At 43.8% G+C, this 20,931-nt stretch overlaps 1 protein-coding gene across 4 annotated transcripts in view; it reads left to right on the plus strand.

Moving 5' to 3' along the window:
• UHMK1 (U2AF homology motif kinase 1) overlaps positions 1 to 20,931 on the plus strand; it is a 512,108-nt gene that overhangs the window by 260,298 nt on the left and 230,879 nt on the right. For all 4 annotated transcript variants that reach the window (XM_044085882.1, XM_044085883.1, XM_044085884.1 and 1 more), the window contains one exon: positions 15,722 to 15,798. In XM_044085882.1, coding sequence (XP_043941817.1) covers positions 15,722 to 15,798 — 77 coding nt within the window. The remainder of the gene's footprint in view (positions 1 to 15,721; positions 15,799 to 20,931) is intronic.

The raw sequence follows: 20,931 nt of genomic DNA on the forward strand, positions 1-20,931 counted from the left end.
ACTACCAACTAAAAAGATTCTGCACAAGGATTTATCACAGACAAGCATGGAAAGTGGGTGCCCTATCTTTCAGCTGGAAAAACCTATCAGTATATGCATTTCCTCCTCTGCCTCTTCTCCCCAAGGTACTCCTAAAGGTCAGACAGGAGAAGCCAAAGATGATACTGATTGCCCCAGACTGGCCCCGCCAGTACTGGTATCCAATAGTAAGGAGCTTGTCTCAATGCCCAGCTTGGACCTTACCTCTTGAAAAACAGCTCTGCTCCTAGCATTAACTTCTGCAAGACTAGTTTCAGAGCTACAGGCACTCATGGCTGTGGGACCTTTTATCATTTTTTATCCAGACAGGGTCTCTCTGAGGACAAACCCAACATTTATGCCTAAGGTGGTGTCCAGTGTGGCTCTCAACCAAACTATTCACCTGCCAACCTTTTATCCAAATCCACAGAACAAGGGGGAGAGAATTCTGCATTCTTTGGACGTACACAGACAGCTTACATTCTATTTGGACAGAACCAAAGTTTTCAGAAAGACAGAGCAATTACTAGTGGCATATGCTGCAGGATCACAAGGAAAGGCTATCTCAAAGCAGACTATTTCAAAGTGGATAGGCCACTGCATTCGTTTCTGCTGTGTACACCATGGCAAGCCAGTAACTAAGGGCATTAGGCCACACTCAACCAGAGCTGCAGCCACTTCAGCAGCCTTTTTCAGGGGAGTACCTACCAAGGACATTTTAGAGGCTGCTACTTGGAGTTCAGTGCACACCTTTACAAAGCACTATCATCTGCCATTCTACTCTAAATCCATGGCAGGCTTTGCCACTGCAGGGCCTCATAGACGCTCCTAATGCTGTTTAGCTCCAGCCTCCCAACCATAGCTTTGGGACTCTTCCCAAATGTAATGACTGCAACAGTGAGACACGAAGAACATAGTATAGTTGTGTTCACTTACCATAAATGTAGATGTTCGAGTGTATTCACTGTTGCAGTCCAGGTTACCCACCCACCATCCCCCTTTTCTTCTGATGGAACCTATGTGGTGTATTTGCTTGTAGCTGAAGGTAAATTTTATATTGATGTATGTAATTATACATATATAAATTTTGGCAACCCTTTTTGGGGGCACCTGACATCTGGGGCAAGAAAAACTAAAGAAAATGGCATCTGCTGCTGCTTTTATACGCCTGACGTCAGGGAAGGGGGTGACAGCAGCCGACACAGGACCCAAGACTTTGGAATTCAGGCCGGCTGAGGGCAACCTGCCAGCAGGATTACCCAAATGTAATGACTGCAACAAGTGAATACACTCGAACATCTACATTTATGGTAAGTGTACACAACTGTACTTTTTACTGACTGATCATTGAGGAATTGATGGGCTGTTTTTGTTTTTTATGTTTTTTTTCCAGCAGCTATCATTCACCTGATTAATCCTGTTTTGGTAATCAATATTGTTTAGGTGGACTAAATTGGTTCCATTGTCTATAGAAAATGTAAGCTTTGAAAAAAGCAAGAAATAGATGAATTAGTAGAGCTCTACTGGCCAGGAAAGTTTATCAGATGAGCCGCTTGCTTTTAGCAGTTTTCAGTCGGGATTCTCAGTATGTTTTTGACAGAATGATGTTGAACTTTTTACTTTTAGTGCTTTGGAAGTTTGAGTTCCTGACTGATCTGATCTCAAAGCTATTGGGGATGTATGAGGGTTCTGAGGTATGCTCAGGGTTGGTGAGAAGCAGTCTGGGCTATTGAGGATTGAGCAAGGTGGTTGAGACAAGGTTGCTTTTTAGCACCCATTTTTTTCTAAGTGTGTATGGTGGAATGGATGCTGCTCAGCTTTACATTTGGAAAGTTAAATGTTATACTGGGGAGTTACAAGGTGAGGTGGTCATTTTTGTCCACCTGCGGGGTGGACAAAAAAGAGCTGAGAATATTTTTGTATGTAGCAGGTTAAGCAAACAATTGAGGCATCGGTGATATGTTTAGATGGACTAAGACTGCAGGTAGGGCAGAAGGAGTTGTAGAGAAGTGGATGATGCAGTGAATCATTATGGCTTGAGAGGAGCACATGAAAAAGACTGAACTTTGGGGTCCAGTTATAAAATGAAAATAATTTACTGTTACAGACAGGGTCAGTCCGTTGGGGCGGCAGGAGTTGCTTCAGACAGATTATGGCCTTAGAGGTACTAGTGGACTGATTGAAGGTTTGGGGGAAGCAGGTGAGTGTATTGCTTTGGGAAAATGAAAGAATTTTGAGAATCTCTACTCTTAACAGGCCCCTGTGCTTTTGGGTGGCCCCCTTGTGTAGAATATTATGTGCAAGCAGCTCATATCAATGTGTAATGACATATGAGGAAGAGTCATTTTGAGGATGTGACAAGGAGCTCGAGCTAAAGCAATTAACAACATTATGTATGATGACTTTGCAACATTTTCTGGGGTAGGTTTTTTTGGCAGACCTTTTGGAGCCGTCTTGTGCACTGTTGAGAACATTGAAGAGGTACTTTAATGGGATTATTCTAGTAAGGTTGCCAAGACTGAAGACTGTGGTAAAAAAAAAAAATCTGAGAATAAGGAAGATGGATAGAGGGGAAATAACTGATGAAAAATTTTGGTGTGTAGGGGTGTGCTAGATACTGCATCTGTAATCAGCAGGATGAGTTTTAATGGCAGATCTGTGAGTGAAGGTATGAGTATATGACGATACTTAAGCAGAATAAACTGATTTGTTCGCTATGGCTAAAGCAAAAGAGGAGTAACCTGGGGCTGTTTCATAGATGGAGATCAAGGTTCAAGCCATTTAGATACTTCACTTTGTACATTACTTTCTGTGGACTATGGACACTGTAAATAAGGTGTAAAAATTATTGCAAGAGCGCTGAAACTCTTCCAGATCAATGCTGTTGTGAATGTGAGGAGAGTTGTGATAGTAGAGTTTGGAAGTAATTTTTCCTCTCTTCCCAAAGAAGAGCATACATTTCCTTGATGGTAGAACATTACGTGGAAGGTAGTTGATGGTTATTTCACTACTAAACAAGGAGCTTTCTTGGTTATATGCTATCAGGAAAGGCGGTCAGGAAAGGCACCTAAATAATATCCCAGTATTTGCAGAATGCCTTAAATTGGGAAGTTACTGCGAAGGTGCTGAAGAAGTAACTAAGGAAACTGATGATTGTGAAAGAAGAGTCTATCCTAGGATGTTCATGTTTCACTGTTGCAGTCATTACACTTGGGTTATCCTGCTGGCAGGCTACCCGCAGTCGGCCAGAGTTCCAAAGTCTAGGTCCGGCATCGGTTGCTGTCGCCTCTTCCCTGACGTCAGTGCGCCAGGGGTATAAAAGATGCAACAGACGCCATTTCCCCCAGTCTTTCTTGCCGCGCGGTGCCCGAAGCAAAAGCAGTTCGCAAGTGCCGGTCGGCCGACTCCTGAGATTTTCGAAATTATGTTTCAGAACTGAAGTCTTCAATAAAGCTAAGTACCCCATTGGGGAAACTTTTTCTTGCTCCAGACCGATGTCAGTAAAAGTTAATAATTGTATTTCTTGTGGGAAGCAAATACCTCATAAGGACTTTCACTCTTACTGTATTCCTTGCCTAGGCCCTGACCACGACGTTACTAGTTGTCGGTTTTGTGCTAGATTCAACAAACGCACTATTAAACGTCGGTTTGATTTTGCTTTACATTATTTTGGCCGAAGGTTTAACTACATAATGCCGTCGGAACAACCGACGACCGGAATTTATAAAAAATGCAAAGATAAAGAAAAGGACAGGCATCCGATGTCCAAAACAGACAACGAAGCCTCTTCTAGGCCAGTCGCCGGTTCTCAGTGAGGCGCTTTCGGAGCCCCTGACACCCGCTACCCTCAGAGCCACAGGCCGTATCCGACAGCCACGTGTAGACACCGAGGCCTGTGGAAACTCAAGGTATTGGGCCTGCGGAAAGTATTCCCTCAGATGGGTCCGGAGCTGCTGAGCAGGCATCGGCTTCTGAGGGTGTTTTCAGACCTTCACAGCTTACTATTAAGTCCACTACAGCAGCCAAGGCAAAGTCAAAAACACCATTAAAGACAAGGAAACAAGTACAGCATTCTCCTGAACAATCATCCATGCCAAAGAAACAGATGCTAAAAATGGCCGAAGACCTAATTACTTTAATCAGGGGTTCCCATCCCCCTTCTGACAAAAGGCCTAGGCAAGACACTGACTATTATTCCTCTGACCAGGTTTCTATTTCTTCTGATTCCTCTTCTGATCAGGGATATTCTCTCCCTCACTATGAGGACTCTGATGCAGAAGAGTCTATACCTTCAACCTCTCCGCCTGAGGATTATTCTTTTGGGGAAACCCTGCACACCATGAGGGAGCATTTCCATTGGGAGAGCCAGGATTACTCAGAATCCAAGAAAAGGCTCAGAGACTTTCTTTTACTGCCTCAGCACAGGCCCCTGGCTATTCCCCCTGTGCTTGATATTGTTGATGATGTTTTCTCTGAATCCAGTCTGTCTCCTGATTCTTTACCCCCTGCACCAGTCAAACCAGACAGGTACTACAGGGTCCCTGACTCTCATAAATTTCTTTACAAAAACCCTGCTGCAGACCCAGAAACAATTTCTCCAGGGTCCTAAAGGGGTTAAGGCTTCCACTGCTAAAAATCCTGTCCCCTCGGATAGGGATTCCAGAGCTCTGGATAGATGGGGGAAAAAAGTTTACACTTCTGCTACTTTAACTGTAAGGGCTTTAAATTGCCAGTTTCACATGCTTAAATATCAACAGTACCTCATGTCCTTGTTAAAACAGAAAATGGTTACAAACTCTAAAAGTCCTGACAGTAAGGAAATGCAGGATTTATTGCATGCAGCTGAACAAGTGGGAAAGCATACTCTACAATGTATTTTTGATTCCTTGGAGGCTTCTTGTAGAGTTGCAGTTACAGGCTCTGTCATTCGAAGGCATGCTTGGTTGAAAGAACAAAGTTTACCTGATCATGTTAAAGTAAAATTATTGGATGCTCCACTACAGCATGATACTTTGTTTGGTGTTAAGGCAGAAGAGGTGTTAAAGAAAATGGAGAATAAAGAAAAATCAATGCAGACAGTAAAGGATTTCTTACAGGTTCAACCACCTAGGTTTAGCAGAAACTGGCCTTCAGAAAATTGGTCCTTTCCGGTGTCAGACAGGCCAGAAAGAGGCAGATACAGACGCCCAAGAGGCAGATCTCAGCCCCAAGGCTCCTACAGACCTAAACAATAGGGTGCTTCAGCCCCTAAAGGAGGAGAAGACAAGTCACAACCTTATAGGAAACGGCCCCAATGACTTCCCTCTACAAATGCCAAGCACTTACCTTTTGGCAACACCCCTAGGGGGAAAGCTAGCACTTTTCTCAAAAAATTGGCACATAATCACCCAGGACAAATGGGTACTGAATATTGTTTCTCAGGGTTACAGGTTCCACTTTCACACCCTTCCAAAATTAAAAGGTATGCCGGACCTGCCACAAAACCAATGGGCAGAGGCACAAAAACAAATTGCTGCTCTCATGGAATGAGGAGCTATTCAACGAGTGCCACCGCAAGAACAGGGACAAGGATTTTACTCAAGACTTTTTCTAGTACCCAGAAAGGACGAAGCCTGGAGACCAATACTAGACTTGTCAATCTTAAATACTTTCCTGGATGTTCCAAAATTCAAAATGTTAACACTACAGCAACTTCTACCCATGCTGGGCAAGAAAGCTTAGCTAGTTACTTTGGTCCTCAAGGAGGCATACCTGCATGTCCCAATCAGACAAACTTGCGGAATATACCTCAGATTCATAGCTGGCTCAACGCATTACCAATTCTCTGCACTGCCCTTTGGTTTATCTACTGCGCCCAGGGTCTGGCACCAGTAATTGCATTTTGCAGACAAAAAGGAATTCAAGTATATCCCTACTTGGACGACTGCCTTATTCAAGCAGAGAGCAAGGACATTCTTCTAAAGCATCTGGCGTTTGTAAAAAGATTACTAACTTGCCTAGGGTACACAGTAAACGAAAAGAAATCAAAACTAGTGCCCTCTCAAGAGATAATATTCCTGGGTGCAAGCTTAAATACAACTGCCCAGATGGCTTATCTCACGCCAGACAAACAAAGGCAACTGACTCATTACTTTCGAATGATGGCAACAAAAACCCAGCTCCCTGCAAGAAAAATTCTGCAGGCCCTGGGCTTCATGGCATCCTGCATTCTACTAATTCCATATGCAAGACTGCATATGAGGAAACTACAATGGTATCTAGAAAGTGTTTGGACTCAACATTGCCACAGCCTGGAAACAATCATAACTTTAAATGTTAAGTTGTCATTCTCGCCTTCATTCTTGCTGGATGGGTTCGGAGCCGATCCTCGGCTCCGACTCTGCCTATACTATAGCCCGAGAGTAATTTTTACCGGCTCGAGGCAGCCCTATAACCCACAATACCATGCACTAACTCCCCAGATCTCGTTTGCCGCTTCGCTGCGAGGTTGCCTTTTTTACCGGCTCAGGTCAGTAAAGAGAATTCTTTCTATAAAACTGTTTTTCAGGTAGTTTTTCCAGTTAGATCCTTTTTTTACGTCCCTACTGATTGTATTTATTCATTACAGCCCTTTTTCCCCTTTTTAGTTAAATTTTATCTTTGGGCCTACGGGCTTTACCTTAGTTTCCTTACAGTGTCTGTGTGTGGGTTTAGTCAGTTCCCTTAACTTTTTCTAGTTTTAAGTTGAGTGTGTGTGTGGACTGACTGTGATAACTGTGTTTGCTGTGGTTAGGACTATGTCCAAAGACACTAAGGTCTCTGGATTCAAGAAGTGTGACTCGTGCTGTCAGAAAATGTCTCTGACAGACGGTCACACTTCTTGTGTTTATTGCTTAGGGCCTTTACACCTGCAGGACTCTTGTTCCATCTGTCACGGGTTTAGTTCGAGTCCTGCAGGAGCGGCGTAATAAGCTCATCTTAAGGGGCCTGTTAAAGCCCGATGACTCCCCGTCCAAGTCTGGCTCGGGGAAGTCTTCAAAAACCGCCAAACCCTCGGCTCCAGCTTCTGAGTCGAGGGCTGGTGGTGTTGAGATGGCTCCGACATCGGTTCCAATCGGATCCGTGGCGGGCAAAGTGGTATCCGCTCCGAAACAAGCTTCGGAGCCGACCCCAGCGAGCAAGCGCTCTAGATCCCCCTCACTAGAATCCGTCCGATCTGCTCTGAGATCCCCTCTCCTATCGGAGCGGAGTCACCGTAACCTTGCCCACGTCGGAGCTGATACTTCCACCTTCGGCTCCGGTGTCGTTGGCTCCGACCTCTTCATTGGTTCCGTCCGTGGAGAGGTCCGGGCGCCGGGACTCCATTGTCTGCTCCGAGGGGGCGAGTGGCATCGGACCCTTGTCCGACCGCGCTCTCCCTCTCGGAGCTTCTGCTCTGGTTAGTTTGACCCCGACATCATTCTCGGAGCCTTCTCTGTCGGTACCGGGGGCGGTTCGGGTCTCTTCGGAGCCAGGACTACCCTTGGTACCTGATAGGGAAGCCTTCGAGGTGATGAGGAGGGTGCTGGACCCAGTGTCCACTCCAAGGTTAAGTTCTGCAGCTCCTCCCTCTACAGTGCCTGTTACGGTCTCTGGCCATCCTCCTGCATCTGACAACAGAGATCCAAAGCGTAGGGTACCCACTTTGGATGTCTCCTCCTCTTCCGAGGCCTCCCCTGAAGCTTCGGGGGAACCCCCTAGGAAAAGAAAGTGCAAGAGGAAGCACATAGACTCCCCCGAGTCTGTCACGTCGGACACCGACTTGGATGAGTCTGAGGGTTCCCCGAGATCCCCCTCTGAGGATGTCTCTTTTTCAGACATCCTAGAGATCCTAAAACAGAAGGGAAATTGGTCCACTCTCAAACCCTCCGAGGACGAGTCGGTTTACCTTGACGCTTTCGGATCTCGCCCTTCTACCTCCTGGGTGTCTCCCCCTTTCGACCCACTAATGGAGGTAGTGGCCAGAAAGGCGTGGGCAGCTCCTGATTCAATGGAACCTACCCCTAGGAGGCCCTCTAAATTTATTTCTGCACCAGAGGACAAATCCTTTCTCACCAAAGGTGTTTCAGTTGATGCTATGGTGGTAGCAGCAGCCACTAAGAAGGAATTGGCTGATCCTTCTGTACCTGTTCATCCTCCTAACAAAGTGTCCAGGACCATGGACAGGTACGGCAAGCGGACATTTGCTTCAGCGACCTTTACCATGCGATCGCTGAACTATTTATGTCATTTCACCCGCCTTCAGAGAGACTTGCTCAAAGAACTGGGTGAAACTGTACAGGATCCTTCTGCTGCGGGGTATCAGGACAAGATGAACTCCCAACTGGCCACCCTGAACTCCATTGTTAACTCCTCCATGCGGCTTATCTCCTACGCAGCCGATGGAGCGAGTAGGGCCGCAGGCACAGGTGTTGCGTTGAGACGTCATGCTTGGATGCGACTCTGTAACTTTGCCGATCCCTTCAAGGCGTCCTTCACCAACACTCCCTTTGATGGTACAGAATTGTTTGGACCTCAGGTGAAGAATACCCTCACCAGATGCGAGCAAGATGGTAAGACTCTCTCTGTCGTGGGAGTCCATTTTTCCACACCTTCTAGACCTTATCCTAAGGGACAGAGGGGTGGAAAGATGTGGTTCCGCAAACCACAGGGAGTCGCGCCTGCCGCACGTGGTGAATTTCCCCCCAGAGGCAGAGGGGGGGAATAATAACAGACGCCGCCCCAGGGGCAGAGCGGGTCCACAGAATCAGAGTTCCAGGGAATCTTTCCCTGACCAACCCTTTCAGCATCCCTGAGAAGCTGCCCGACTGTCCGCCTTCGGAGGCAGTCGGGGGAAGATTATCTCTGTACCCGGAAGCCTGGCAATCCCTCTCCCAAGACACATGGGTACAGAAGATCATATCCGAGGGTTACAAAATTCCCTTCACTTCCCCTCCAGTACAACCGCCAAGACCCCTACCAGACGTACCACCCGCACAAAGGGGTCAGGCACAGCTAGAAATAAAAAAGCTGTTAGAAAAAAAGAGTCATCCAGGCAGTCCCAGCAGATCAGCTAGGATCCGGAATCTACTCCAGATTCTTTTTGGTACCAAAAAAGACTGGAGACCCATTTTGGACCTCAGCAGATTGAACAACTCTGTACAAAAGACAAAATTTCGGATGGTAACACTGCAGTCCATTCTACCCTTTTTGGGCAGAGACAACTGGATGTGCTCATTAGACCTCCAGGACGCGTACTATCATATAAAGATACACAGGCGCTCCAGGAGGTTTCTCCGCTCGCTGGGAGCCAGTCATTATCAATTCAGAACCCTGCCCTTTGGTCTCACCCCCTGGGTGTTCACCAAATGCTTGGCAGTGGTCATGGCTCACCTGAGACAAAAAGGATTCCAGGTGTTTCCATATCTAGACGACTGGCTCATTTCCGCTACCACCAAGCAGCATCTTATAATGGCCAGGGATTACACTATTCAACTTTGCAACAATCTAGGTATTTCTATAAATTTTGCAAAATCCTCCTTGTCGCCTTGTCAATGTATAAACTTTATAGGCGCCGTATTAAACACCACAGAAATGTCTGCAACATTACCACCTCAGAGAGTGACAGACATAAGGTGGAATGTTCAGTCCCTGTTTCAGCCCAACAGAGTTCAAGTCAAGCTAGTATTGAAAGCGTTAGGCCTCATGGCAGCGGCGATTCTTCTACTCCCATTAGCCCGCTTCCACATGAGGCTCCTCCAGTGGATGCTGTTTTCTCAGTGGTCCTTTCAACAGCTCCCAATGACTCACAACATCTTGATAACCCCATCATGCAAGAATTATCTCTCCTGGTGGATGGTTTCCCCTCAGCTTCTTCAGGGCAGACCCTTTGCCCCCCCCCCCAGTTGCCACGGTGACAACGGATGCCTCCCTGATCGGGTGGGGGGGCATTATCAGGGCAGGACGGTCCAGGGCACATGGCAACAATTAGAACGCCACCTGCACATAAATGTCCTGGAGATGAGGGCGGTGCTTTTAACTTTGCAAGCCCTTCAGAGCTCTCTTCCCACAGGGACTATAGCAATTCAAACGGACAATATGTCTGTGGTGTGGTACATAAACAAGCAGGGCGGAACAAAGTCCTGCCCCCTATGTCGAGAAGCACTCAGACTTTGGCAATGGGCGATTTCCTCTCAACGGTTTCTGATAGCAACGCACATCCCCGGGAAGTACAACGTCATAGCGGACAGATTGAGCAGAACTATCCTCATGCCTCACGAGTGGTCTCTAAATCAAGCGGTAGCAGACAGAATATTTCAGAAGTGGGGCCAGCCTTGCTGCGATCTTTTCGCAACTCCTCAAAACAGCAAGTGCCTCGACTTCTTCACACTCTTTCCTCTACCAGGCCATCCCCCCAGAGACGCTCTTGTTCACGATTGGCCCCGGGGTCTTCTATATGCCTTTCCTCCCTTACCATTGATTCCACAATTAATTCAGAAAGAAACTGCACTGAGATCCAAAATGATCCTCATTGCCCCGTTTTGGCCTCGACAAGTATGGTTTCCGTTCCTGCACAGTTACCTACTGGAACAGCCTTGGCATCTGGAACCCCTTCCGGATCTGTTGACCCATCTCACGGGCAAGCTTCATCAGTCTCTTCATTCCCTCAACCTCACAGCTTGGTTGCTCCACTTCCAGCCATAGCCAGGCTTCCCCTTATTTCTCCTCCTGTTCGTGATATCATTCTGGCTTCCCATAAGTCCAATACTAGGAAGACGTATGCGAGTAAATGGAAGCGTTTTTCACTATGGGCACAAGCTAGGTCCTTAGATCCTTTCCATGCACCCATTCATAAGGGTCTAGACTTTCTGGTGGAACTCTTTCATTCATGGTCATCGTCAGCCACTATCAGGGTACAATTAGCGGCCATTGCTAATTTTCATGTGGGGCTCTCAGAAGCAAATATTATGTCCCACAAACTCTGTAAAGCCTTTCTCAAGGGCATCTTTTTGCTTAGACCTCCAGTTAAGGATCCGCCCCCACAATGGGATTTGAATTTAGTTCTAACCTCATTGATTCTGCCTCCTTTTGAACCTGCAGCCTCTTGCTCCCTCAAGCTTCTTTCTTGGAAGACTCTGTTTTTAGTAGCCATAACATCTGCCAGAAGGGTTTCGGAATTTCAAGCCTTGTCTGTCCGTCCCCCTTATTTGGTCTTTCACAAAGACAGGGTAACTCTCAGAACAAATCCTTCCTTCCTACCGAAAGTGTCCACTGAAGCAAATCTAAACCACTCCATTGACTTGCCTGTCTTCTTCCCAGACTATTCCAACAGGGCTGAACAGAAATTACATTCATTGGATGTTCATCGCCAACTACGGTATTATCTCAACAGGACAAAACAACTCAGAAAGTCAGACCAGCTCTTTCTCTCTTATGCTGCAGGAAAGAAAGGGCTTCCAGTATCAAAGGTTACTCTTTCCAGATGGTTGACATCTATTATTACCTTTGTCTATGAGTTGAGACACAGGCAACTTCCGTCTAGGCCTAAGGCTCATTCAACCAGGGCACTATCAACATCAACGGCCTTTCAAGCAAGGTTACCATTAGATGCCATATGTGCAGCAGCTACATGGGCTTCCCAACATACCTTTATTGCCCATTACAAACTTGATATAGCCTCCAGAAATCGAGCTGACTTTGGTTCCACTGTACTCAGGAGTCTGTTCCATTGAACCACCCAGAACTAAGGTGCTAGGGACGCTGTCCCATCCAGCAAGAATGAAGGCGAGAATGACAACTTAACATTAAGAAGTTATGTTCTTACCATAACGTTCCATGTTAGTTGTCTTCTTCTCGCCTTCTTTCTTGCGTCCCTCCCTCCTGCCCCCTAGCCTGGACAGACTTGAGGTCTCTGAGTCCATCCATTTCTGGAGATACAACATGTTACGGTTTCCCTGTATCTTTAGTGTTACTGGCAGGGAGTCCGTACTTGCAAATGAGGATTATAATAATATATTTATACTATGTCTTAGCTTCCAAACGAGATCTGGGGAGTTAGCGCATGGTATTGTGGGTTATAGGGCTGCCTCGAGCCAGTAAAAATAGCTCTCGAGCTATAGTATAGGCCGAGTCGGAGCCGAGGATCGGCTCCGAACCCATCCAGCAAGAAAGAAGGCGAGAAGAAGACAACTAACATGGAACGTTATGGTAAGAACATAACTTCTTATTCCCTGCCTACAACAGGAGTTTCGATGGTAGTCCCAGGCCTGTCACCACAACAAGGGACAGCCTTTCACCTTACCCACAGCCAGGCAGACAATAACAACGGATGCATCGGATTATGCATGGGGAGCACATATGGCAGGAAAATGTATTCAGGGCACGTGGCCCAAGGAACAAATGCATCTTCACATCAATCAAAAAGAGATGCTAGCTGTACAGAATGCCCTGACAGCTTTCATGGACCTACTACATCCAGGACAACTATTAATAAAGACTGACAAATACCACTGTTATGTGGTACATAAACAAGCATGGGGGCAGGCAAGCCATGACTTTGTGGAACACAGCACTGACCTATCAAGTACATCTGCAGGCACAATTCCTGCCAGGAACAAAAAATACACTGGCAGACGAACTAAGCAGAAATCTCATGGATCCTCACGAATGGAAACTAAATCCACAGGTGTTCAGCATGATAACAGGGAAATGGGGACGCCCAGACATAGATCTTTTTGCCTCCCCTCACAATTGCCAACTACAGAAATTCTGCACAAGAACTTATCACTCTCAAGCATGGAAAGTGGATGCTCTATCATTCAGCTGGAAAACCCTGACAGTTTATGCCTTCCCTCCACTGCCTCTTCTTACCAAGGTGCTCCTAAAAGTCAGACAAGAGAGGCCAAAGATGATCCTGATTGCTCCAGATTGGCCACGCCAGCACTGGTATCCAATCCTAAAGAGCTTGTCTCAAGGCCCAGCCTGGCCTTTACCTCAAATTCCTCATCTTCTGACAAAACAATCAGATTCTGCACAGTCAATTCAGAACCTTAAATCTGGCAGCATGGCAAATAATGTAGCCACTCAGACTGCGCCTCTCTCAAAAGCTGTTATGGCTGTCATTTTAGAAGCCAGGAGGCCCAGCACTAGGAAATCTTATGCAGAAAAATGGAAGATTCTGTGCTTGGAACCAGGCACAAGGGCTTGAACCACTTGTTCCAAATATACCTCCGATTTTACAATACCTAACTGAGATGCTGGACAAAGGCCTATCCTTCTCATCAATTAAGATCCATGCCCTGCCATTTCAGCTCTTTACAATATGGAACCTCCTATTTATTCACATCCTGTACTAAGACAGTACCTCAGAGGGGCAAAAAAAAAACATAAGACCCCCAAGGAGAGCACCAACACCTACTTGGGATCTCAATTTTGTTTTAGAAAAGCTCACACTGCCTCCTTTTGAGCCAGCCAGCACAGCTGATATAAAATTCTTATCATGGAAAACTGCTCTGCTACTAGCAATAACTTCAGCAAGAAGATTCTCAGAGTTACAGGTATTAATGGCTCTGGAACCTTTCATCATTTTTCACCAGGACAGGGTTTCTCTTGGGACAAACCCAACATTCATGCCAAAGGTGGTTTCCAATGTGGCTCTGAACCAAACCATTCATTTACCAACTTTCTACCCAAACCCACAGAATAAAGGGGAGAGACTTCTGCACGCTTTGGACATACACAGACAGCTGCGATTCTACTTGGACAAACCAAAAGCTTTCAGAAAAACTGAGCAACTGTTTGTAGCCTATGCTGCAGGATCACAAGGAAAGCCTATCACAAAGCAGACAGTTTCAAAATGGATAGGACACTGCATTTGCTTCTGTTATGCACAACATGGCAAATCAGTGCCTAAGGGCATTAGGCCACATTCTACCAGAGCAGCAGCCACTTCAGCAGCCTTTCTCAGAGGAGTACCAACCAAAGACATTTTAGAAGCTGCAACCTGGAGTTCAGTGCACACTTTCACCAAGCACTACCATTTACCGCTCTACTCTAAATCCAGAGCAGGCTTTGCCACTGCAGTTTTGCAGAGCCTGGTAGCCTCTCCTAATCCTATTTAGACCCAGCCGCCCAACCTCAGCTTTGGGATTCAACCCAAGTGTAATGACTGCAACAGTGAAACACGATGAACATAGTACAGCTGTGTACCTGCCATAAATGTAGATGTTCGAGTGTATTCACTGTTGCAGTCCAGGTTACCCTCCCACCATCCCCCTTTTTCATTGCTGGAACTTTCTGTACTTCTCAACTCTATACAACCTATGTGGTGTATTTGCTTGTAGATGAAGGAAATGTTTATATTAGTACATGCATGCTTTTTGGCATAATTTATTCTTTTCAGCCTTCCTATCTGGGGGCACCTGACATCTGGGGCAAGAAAAACTGAAGAAAATGGCATCGGTTGCATCTTTTATACCCCTGGCGCACTGACGTCAGGGAAGAGGTGACAGCAACCGACGCCGGACCTAGACTTTGGAACTCTGGCCGACTGCGGGTAGCCTGCCAGCAGGATAACCCAAGTGTAATGACTGCAACAGTGAATGCACTCGAACATCTACATTTATGGTAGGTACACAACTGTACTTTTCTTTTTATGTTTGAAGTGGCCCACCATTGGAGAAGGTGAGCTCTGCTGAATTGCAAGCCTTTGTTAGCTGTTCTTCCATCGTGGAAGCGGATGAATGTATCTCCTCGTGGAAAGCAGTATTGACAATTCAAATGACTATGCTAATTGTCATTATAGAATATTAGAATAAATATGACTGGAAACTTTATTTTGATGAGTTATTGTGAAGTTCTACAAACATAAGCTCCAGTGGTGTAGATGGGTATTTTCTAGGCATTTGAATGTTGGGCCTGATCCTCCTCCAAAGTCAGTATTTCCAAACTCAAACTGCTCTTGCTTAGTTAGTGTATTGAGGTATTGTTAAATATTGGTTTCTGCAGGGAAAGAGGTGGTTCAGGTTTCACATATTGAGAACAGGGAAAATAAGAATTGTATCATCTTTGTAGTTGTGGTTTGAGAGAAGCATAAATTAATTTTCCATTAGTAACTAGTGCAGGGTGTGTTTTTGGAGGTGGGGGTCTGGCAGTGCTACAAAATGTTACAAGAATTCTTCTTCATCTGAACAGATGATACCCTGAAAAATATGACCCTTTTAAGTGCAGTTAGCAACTATTGAATAAATAGATTTCTGTTTAGGAACAGCAGTTGAGTGAGAGTAGTTTATTTCACTTAATGTTAATCTTCATGACTGTCTTACTTACTGCAGTTAACCAGTTGAGTGCAGTCTTTGTGTGTGTTTTAATTTTCTTAAGACATATTTTTGATGTTTAGAATTAATTGTACTGCTTTTTATAAGAGGAAAGTATCGGGAAATTATTGTGATCTGGTTTTTATTTCTAAGTATAATGAGTTTCCATTACTGCGGTGCTTCTCCCTCACCTTTTAAGCAGAAGGTTTAAAATATGGCATATAGTAAGCATTTCTGTTTGTACAACACAGCTGTAAACAGCTTAAAATAAATGCTAATTTTTAACAATGATTTTATTTTCCTTTTTTGCTTTCCTGGTTGTTTTTATTTAATTGCCAAAAATACAGTTTAGTTATCCATTTAGTAAAACACGCATTTTCTGTTTTCTTAAGCATGCTGTATGACAATCCAGGAAAAAGGGCCACTGCAGAAGAAGCTCTTTGCAATCCTTTCTTCAGCATTCCTTTTGGTAAGTGTGAGCCAAGATTTCATTGACATCTGCCAGATGAAGTATATATAGCTGTACAGCATAGAATGTGATGTTTTGCAGTACTATAAAGTGTTTAGCTAGTAGAAAAACAGCAATTTGCATGCAGTGCCATGGTGAAGTGAAAATGACATTGAGTGCGAGAAGTTTGGACATTGCTGTTTAGGGACTTAGTTAATGTTTTCATAGTGATTGAAAAGGATGAGAAAAGTGGTAGTATATGGATTACATGCATACAGTGGATATAAAAAGTGTACACACCCCTGTTAAAATGCCAGGTTTTTGTGATATATAAAATAATGAGACCACAATAAATCATTTCAAAACTTTTCCCACCTTTAATGTGACCTATAACCTGTACGATTCAATTGAAAAATCTGTTGGGGGAAAAAGTATAAAAAAATAAAAAACGTACAATAAGCTGGTTGCACAAGTGTGCACACCCTTAAACTAATACTTTTTTGAAGCACCTTTTGATTTAATTACAGCATTCAGTCTTCTCGGGTACACACCTGTCATCAGTTAGAGACTCTGATTAACCCCAAATAAAGTTCAGCTGTCCTTGTAGGATTTTCCTGACGTACTCAGTTGCCTGCTACAGCAAAAGCCATGGTTTGCAGAGAGCTTACAGAGCATCAAAGGGATCTCATTGTTGAAAGGTGCCAGTCAGGAGAAAGGTATAAAATGTATCCACAGCATTGGATATACCATGGAATACAGTGAAGACAGTCATCAAAAAGTGGAGAAAATATGGGACAACAGTGACGTTGCAAAGAACTGGGCGTCCTCCAAAACTGATGAAAAGACAAGACAAAAACTGGTCAGGGAGGCTGCCAAGAGACCTACAGCAACACTGAAGGAGCTGCAGGAATTTCTGACAAGTACTGGTTGTGTACTACATTTGACAACAGTCTTGCTTATTCTCCATATGTCTGGACTATGGGGTAGGGTTGCAAGATGGAAGCCTTTTCTTGCACAGAAAAGCATCCAGGCCCAGCTAAAATTTGCAGAACAATACGTCAGTTCTTGCAAAACCATGTGGGAAAATGTGTTATGGTCTGATGAGACCAAGGATGAACTTTCTGGCCACAATTCCAAAAGGTACGTTTGGCGCAAAAACAACATTTCGCATCACCAAAAGAACACCATCCCCACGGTGGAGCATGGTGGTGGCAGTATCATACTTTGGTGTTGCTTTTCTCCAGCTAGAACTGGGGCTTTAGTCAAGGTGGAGGGAATTATGAACAGTTCCAAATACCAATCACTTTTGGCCCAAAACCTTCAGGCATCTGCTAGAAAGCTGAAGATGAAGAGGAATTTCACCTTTCAACACGACAATTACCCCAAGCATACATCCAAATACAAAAGAATGCTTTCACCAGAAGAAAATTCAAGTTTTGGAATGGCCCAGCCAGATCCCAGACCTAAATCCTATAGAAAATGTGTGTGGTGACCTAAAGAGGGCTGTGCACAAGAGATGCCCTCGCAGTCTGACAGATTTGGAGCGCTTTTGCAAGGAAGAGTGGGTAAATATTGCCAAGTCAAGATATGCCATGCTGATAGACTGCTTCCCAAGAAGACTGAATGCTGTAATTAAATCAAAAGGTGCTTAAACAAAGTATTAGTTTAAGGGTGTGCACTCTTATGCAATCAGCTTATTGTACTTTTTTTATATTTTATATTTTTCCCCAACAGATTTGTTTATTTTCAGTTGAATTGTACAGGTTATAGGTCACATTAAAGGTGGGAAAAGTTTTGAATTGATTGTGGTCTCATTTTTTTTATATCACAAAAACCTGTCATTTTAACAGGGGTGTGTACACTTTTTATATCCACTGTATCTGAATATATTGGAAGTGCAAACTTGGACATCTCCCATTAAGGTTGAAGTAAAGGGGTCACTGTTGCCTGCAGTACATAGACTGGCTGATTGTGCAAAAATGAATAATCAGTTTAGCTGCATAATAATAGACTGGGCAAGCAGAAGGACTTCAGTCATGGATAATTTAATTTACCAGCAGTGATGTAGTTGGCCACTTACATGATGGAGGTAGAACAGAAGCTGCTGTCTCTGATAAGTTAGGTAATTTGATTTCGGTTTACTTTGTCATGTTGAAGTTGAATATATAATATGTGATCTTACCACCAACGGCAATATTATTGTGGAACATGAAAATTTTGTAGTACAAATTTGTTTTAAATGGAGACTGTAGTCCTGTTATTAAAGATCAGTTGTAGTCCTGTTATTAAAGATCAGTGCCCACATGAGATGTGTTAGTATACTACTAATGAGGTTGCATAGTCTCAGAGGAAATTTAATTTAATTCCTTTTCTTCCAAGCTGGTACGATCTCCTATGTAATATAACTATAGAGACTGGGGAGTGATATGTTTTAGCTTGGCTTTGCTTAACTCCTCTACCTACCTCCAGTTTCTATCCATTTCATTTCCTTTATTCTTCCTCATTTCTGTCATGCCTAGTACAAACTCTCCAGTCCTTGTGTCATTGATTTTACTGCATAGTACTAATCAACTACAGCTCTCTCACCTCCATAGGAATTCCCTGTGGAACTCTCCACCCCATCCAAACTATCGTAAGACTATCCCTTTATCCTGCCACCACTGCAGCTTTTCATTTTCACCCATGTTTACTTCTCTTAATCGTATCTTCCTCCATTCTCAGTTCAATTCTGCTGTAATGCAACACCCCAGCTGTCTCCACACTGCAGTAATCTACATTCTTTACCATGCTTCTGCTACCAAGATAGTCTTCCTCCGCTCTTCCAACACAAACACTGTACAAACTAACTTGAAAAAGATGCAACACAAGTGTTTTCACCGTCCTTACTCTAAACAGAAACTCTTGTAGCTGCTGACTCATATTTTAACCTGTTATACTCAAACCCCAAACATCCTTCTGTCTCAACTCCCATGTTATGAACCACCCCATTTTAAAACCACATAACCACCTTAGTTACCTACTTAAACTGCCCCACCACTAAACAGACCATAACTAATCATAAGGCTGAAACTATTCCATTGACTTGTCTTCCCATCTTGAAATTGTCACACACAAACGCAACTATGATCAATTCATTATCTTGCTAAAACAAGCCACTTCATGGGATATAAACCCTAACCCCTTCCTACTTTTCTTAGTCTTCAGTCCCCTCGTGCAGCACACCCTCTTCGTGCTCACTGTGCCATTCCTATTACTGTAGTCTTTTACTCTGTTTTCAAAGTACCTTCCCCCTATCCCTTACTCCCTACATACTGTATTCTCCAGACAGTACACAGCAGTACTTGGACTACCCCCAGTAATAGTCTCTGTTCTAATCCACAGTAATAACCTTGTAAACATCCCTGCACCAAGACACAGCCTGACTTGGTGAGTAGCCCTCGTGCTGTCTTACAGCTAGACATGCACTCCAGCAAATAGCCAACTTATCCAACTTGGATCTTTCTGGTTTTCTAGTTCTGTTTGTCTTCAGATCGCCTTGCAGAAGGACGAAATAGCCAGGAATATAGTTGTTTGGTGGTAGTTTGTTTAATCCACTTTCAAAAGCAATTTTTGATTTGCCTTTACATAAAAAATCCGGGATCATCCAGTTTTTGGCAGAATGTGTTACCTGGTGTCTCTGACTTAGGAAACACTACAGCGAGTTCAAAGTATGGTTGTTTTCTGGCTACAGGGTATAAGAGTCTGATTTAAGATCCAGTAACTATTTTGGATCATACACCAGTAAAAACTGAGATAAACATGCAGGGTACTGAATTAAAAACAACACACTGCTGCTTTCCCACCTCCCTGTTAAAAACAGAGGAATTTAAGGCATAGGTACTTGAAATTATCAAAAGTTCTTAGGGAAAACAGAAATATCTTCAGAAGTTGTAGCTAGTGACTATGATCAAATGAAAATGGAGTTTACAAATGGGGTTGAATTAAAAGAGGAAGAGATATGGGTAAGAACTAAGAGAAATTATTTAGAGGGGCTGACAAATGTTAAAATGTTGCAGAATAAGAGGACTCTCACACAATAAGAGGATGAGCAAATGCAGAGTGCTAAAGAGAAAATAAAGGAGTATCCGGATAATATGTATGCGTTTAGTAAGATTGCATTTAAATCAACTATTTTTGATAACTCCAGAGCTCAAAAACCTAGGCAACAGAATGTTGGAAGTGTTGTTGCCAAACTTAGGGAACCTATAACAAGAAAAATAGCCAGAGACCCTGTACAGGTTTTAGAGATATTCTGGAAATTTTTATGAAAATTTGTATAAAGCAGAGAAATGTGGAAATCAAGAAAGAGTACAAATGAAAATATTTATGGAAGGCTTAATTATGCAAAGGTTGCAGATGGACGAGGCTCAACAACTAACAGTTAAGACAGGAGGTGATGAAATAAAAAGATTGATGTATAATCAGTCTTCCTGAAAGTCTCCAAGAACAGATGGTGTTCCTGTGGGAGTTCGGAAATTAGGAGGGAAGAAAGTGATAAAGATCTGGAAGATTTTAACAGAGTTTAAAAGGAGGGGAAGCACCAGGATCTTGGAAGAAAGCTGTGGTGGTTGTGTTATCTAAAGATAGCAAAGACCCTTCAGACCCAGCTTCGTGTGGTTTTGTGGAGGGGAGACAGACATTTGACATTAATAGAACAATGATGATCCAGAGGAAAGCAGAATGTAAGAAAATAAGTTGTTGGTGGGTCTTGATGCAGAGAAAACATTTGACAGAGCAAGCCAAGAGTTTGAGTAGGGCAGTGGAAGTATTTGCATTCCCCTAATATAATAATGTTAATTAGTAGGATATATGAAGGATCAGAGGCACGAAATAAAGTGGGAGGGTTCCTCTCAGATAAGCTGTTTTTGAGCAAAAGAACCACACAGTGGTTCCTTTTTCCTCTTTATTTGCTTTATATTTAGAGCCATTGGCAAAGGAAATATGCTGTTCAGAAATACAAGGATATAATTGGTATGGTAATAAAGGAAAGTTACCTTTATTTGTAGATGGTATTATTTTGTACCTGATGAATCCAGATAAGGGCATCTCCGTGTTATGGAACATTTTGAGACAATTTCAGGTCTTTTCTGGATATAAAATTAACGAAGATAAAAC

The sequence above is a fragment of the Protopterus annectens genome, chromosome 10.part0 (assembly GCF_019279795.1).
Source record: "Protopterus annectens isolate FY-2018-M chromosome 10.part0, PAN1.0, whole genome shotgun sequence".
In the NCBI taxonomy this organism is placed as follows: Eukaryota; Metazoa; Chordata; order Ceratodontiformes; family Protopteridae; genus Protopterus; species Protopterus annectens.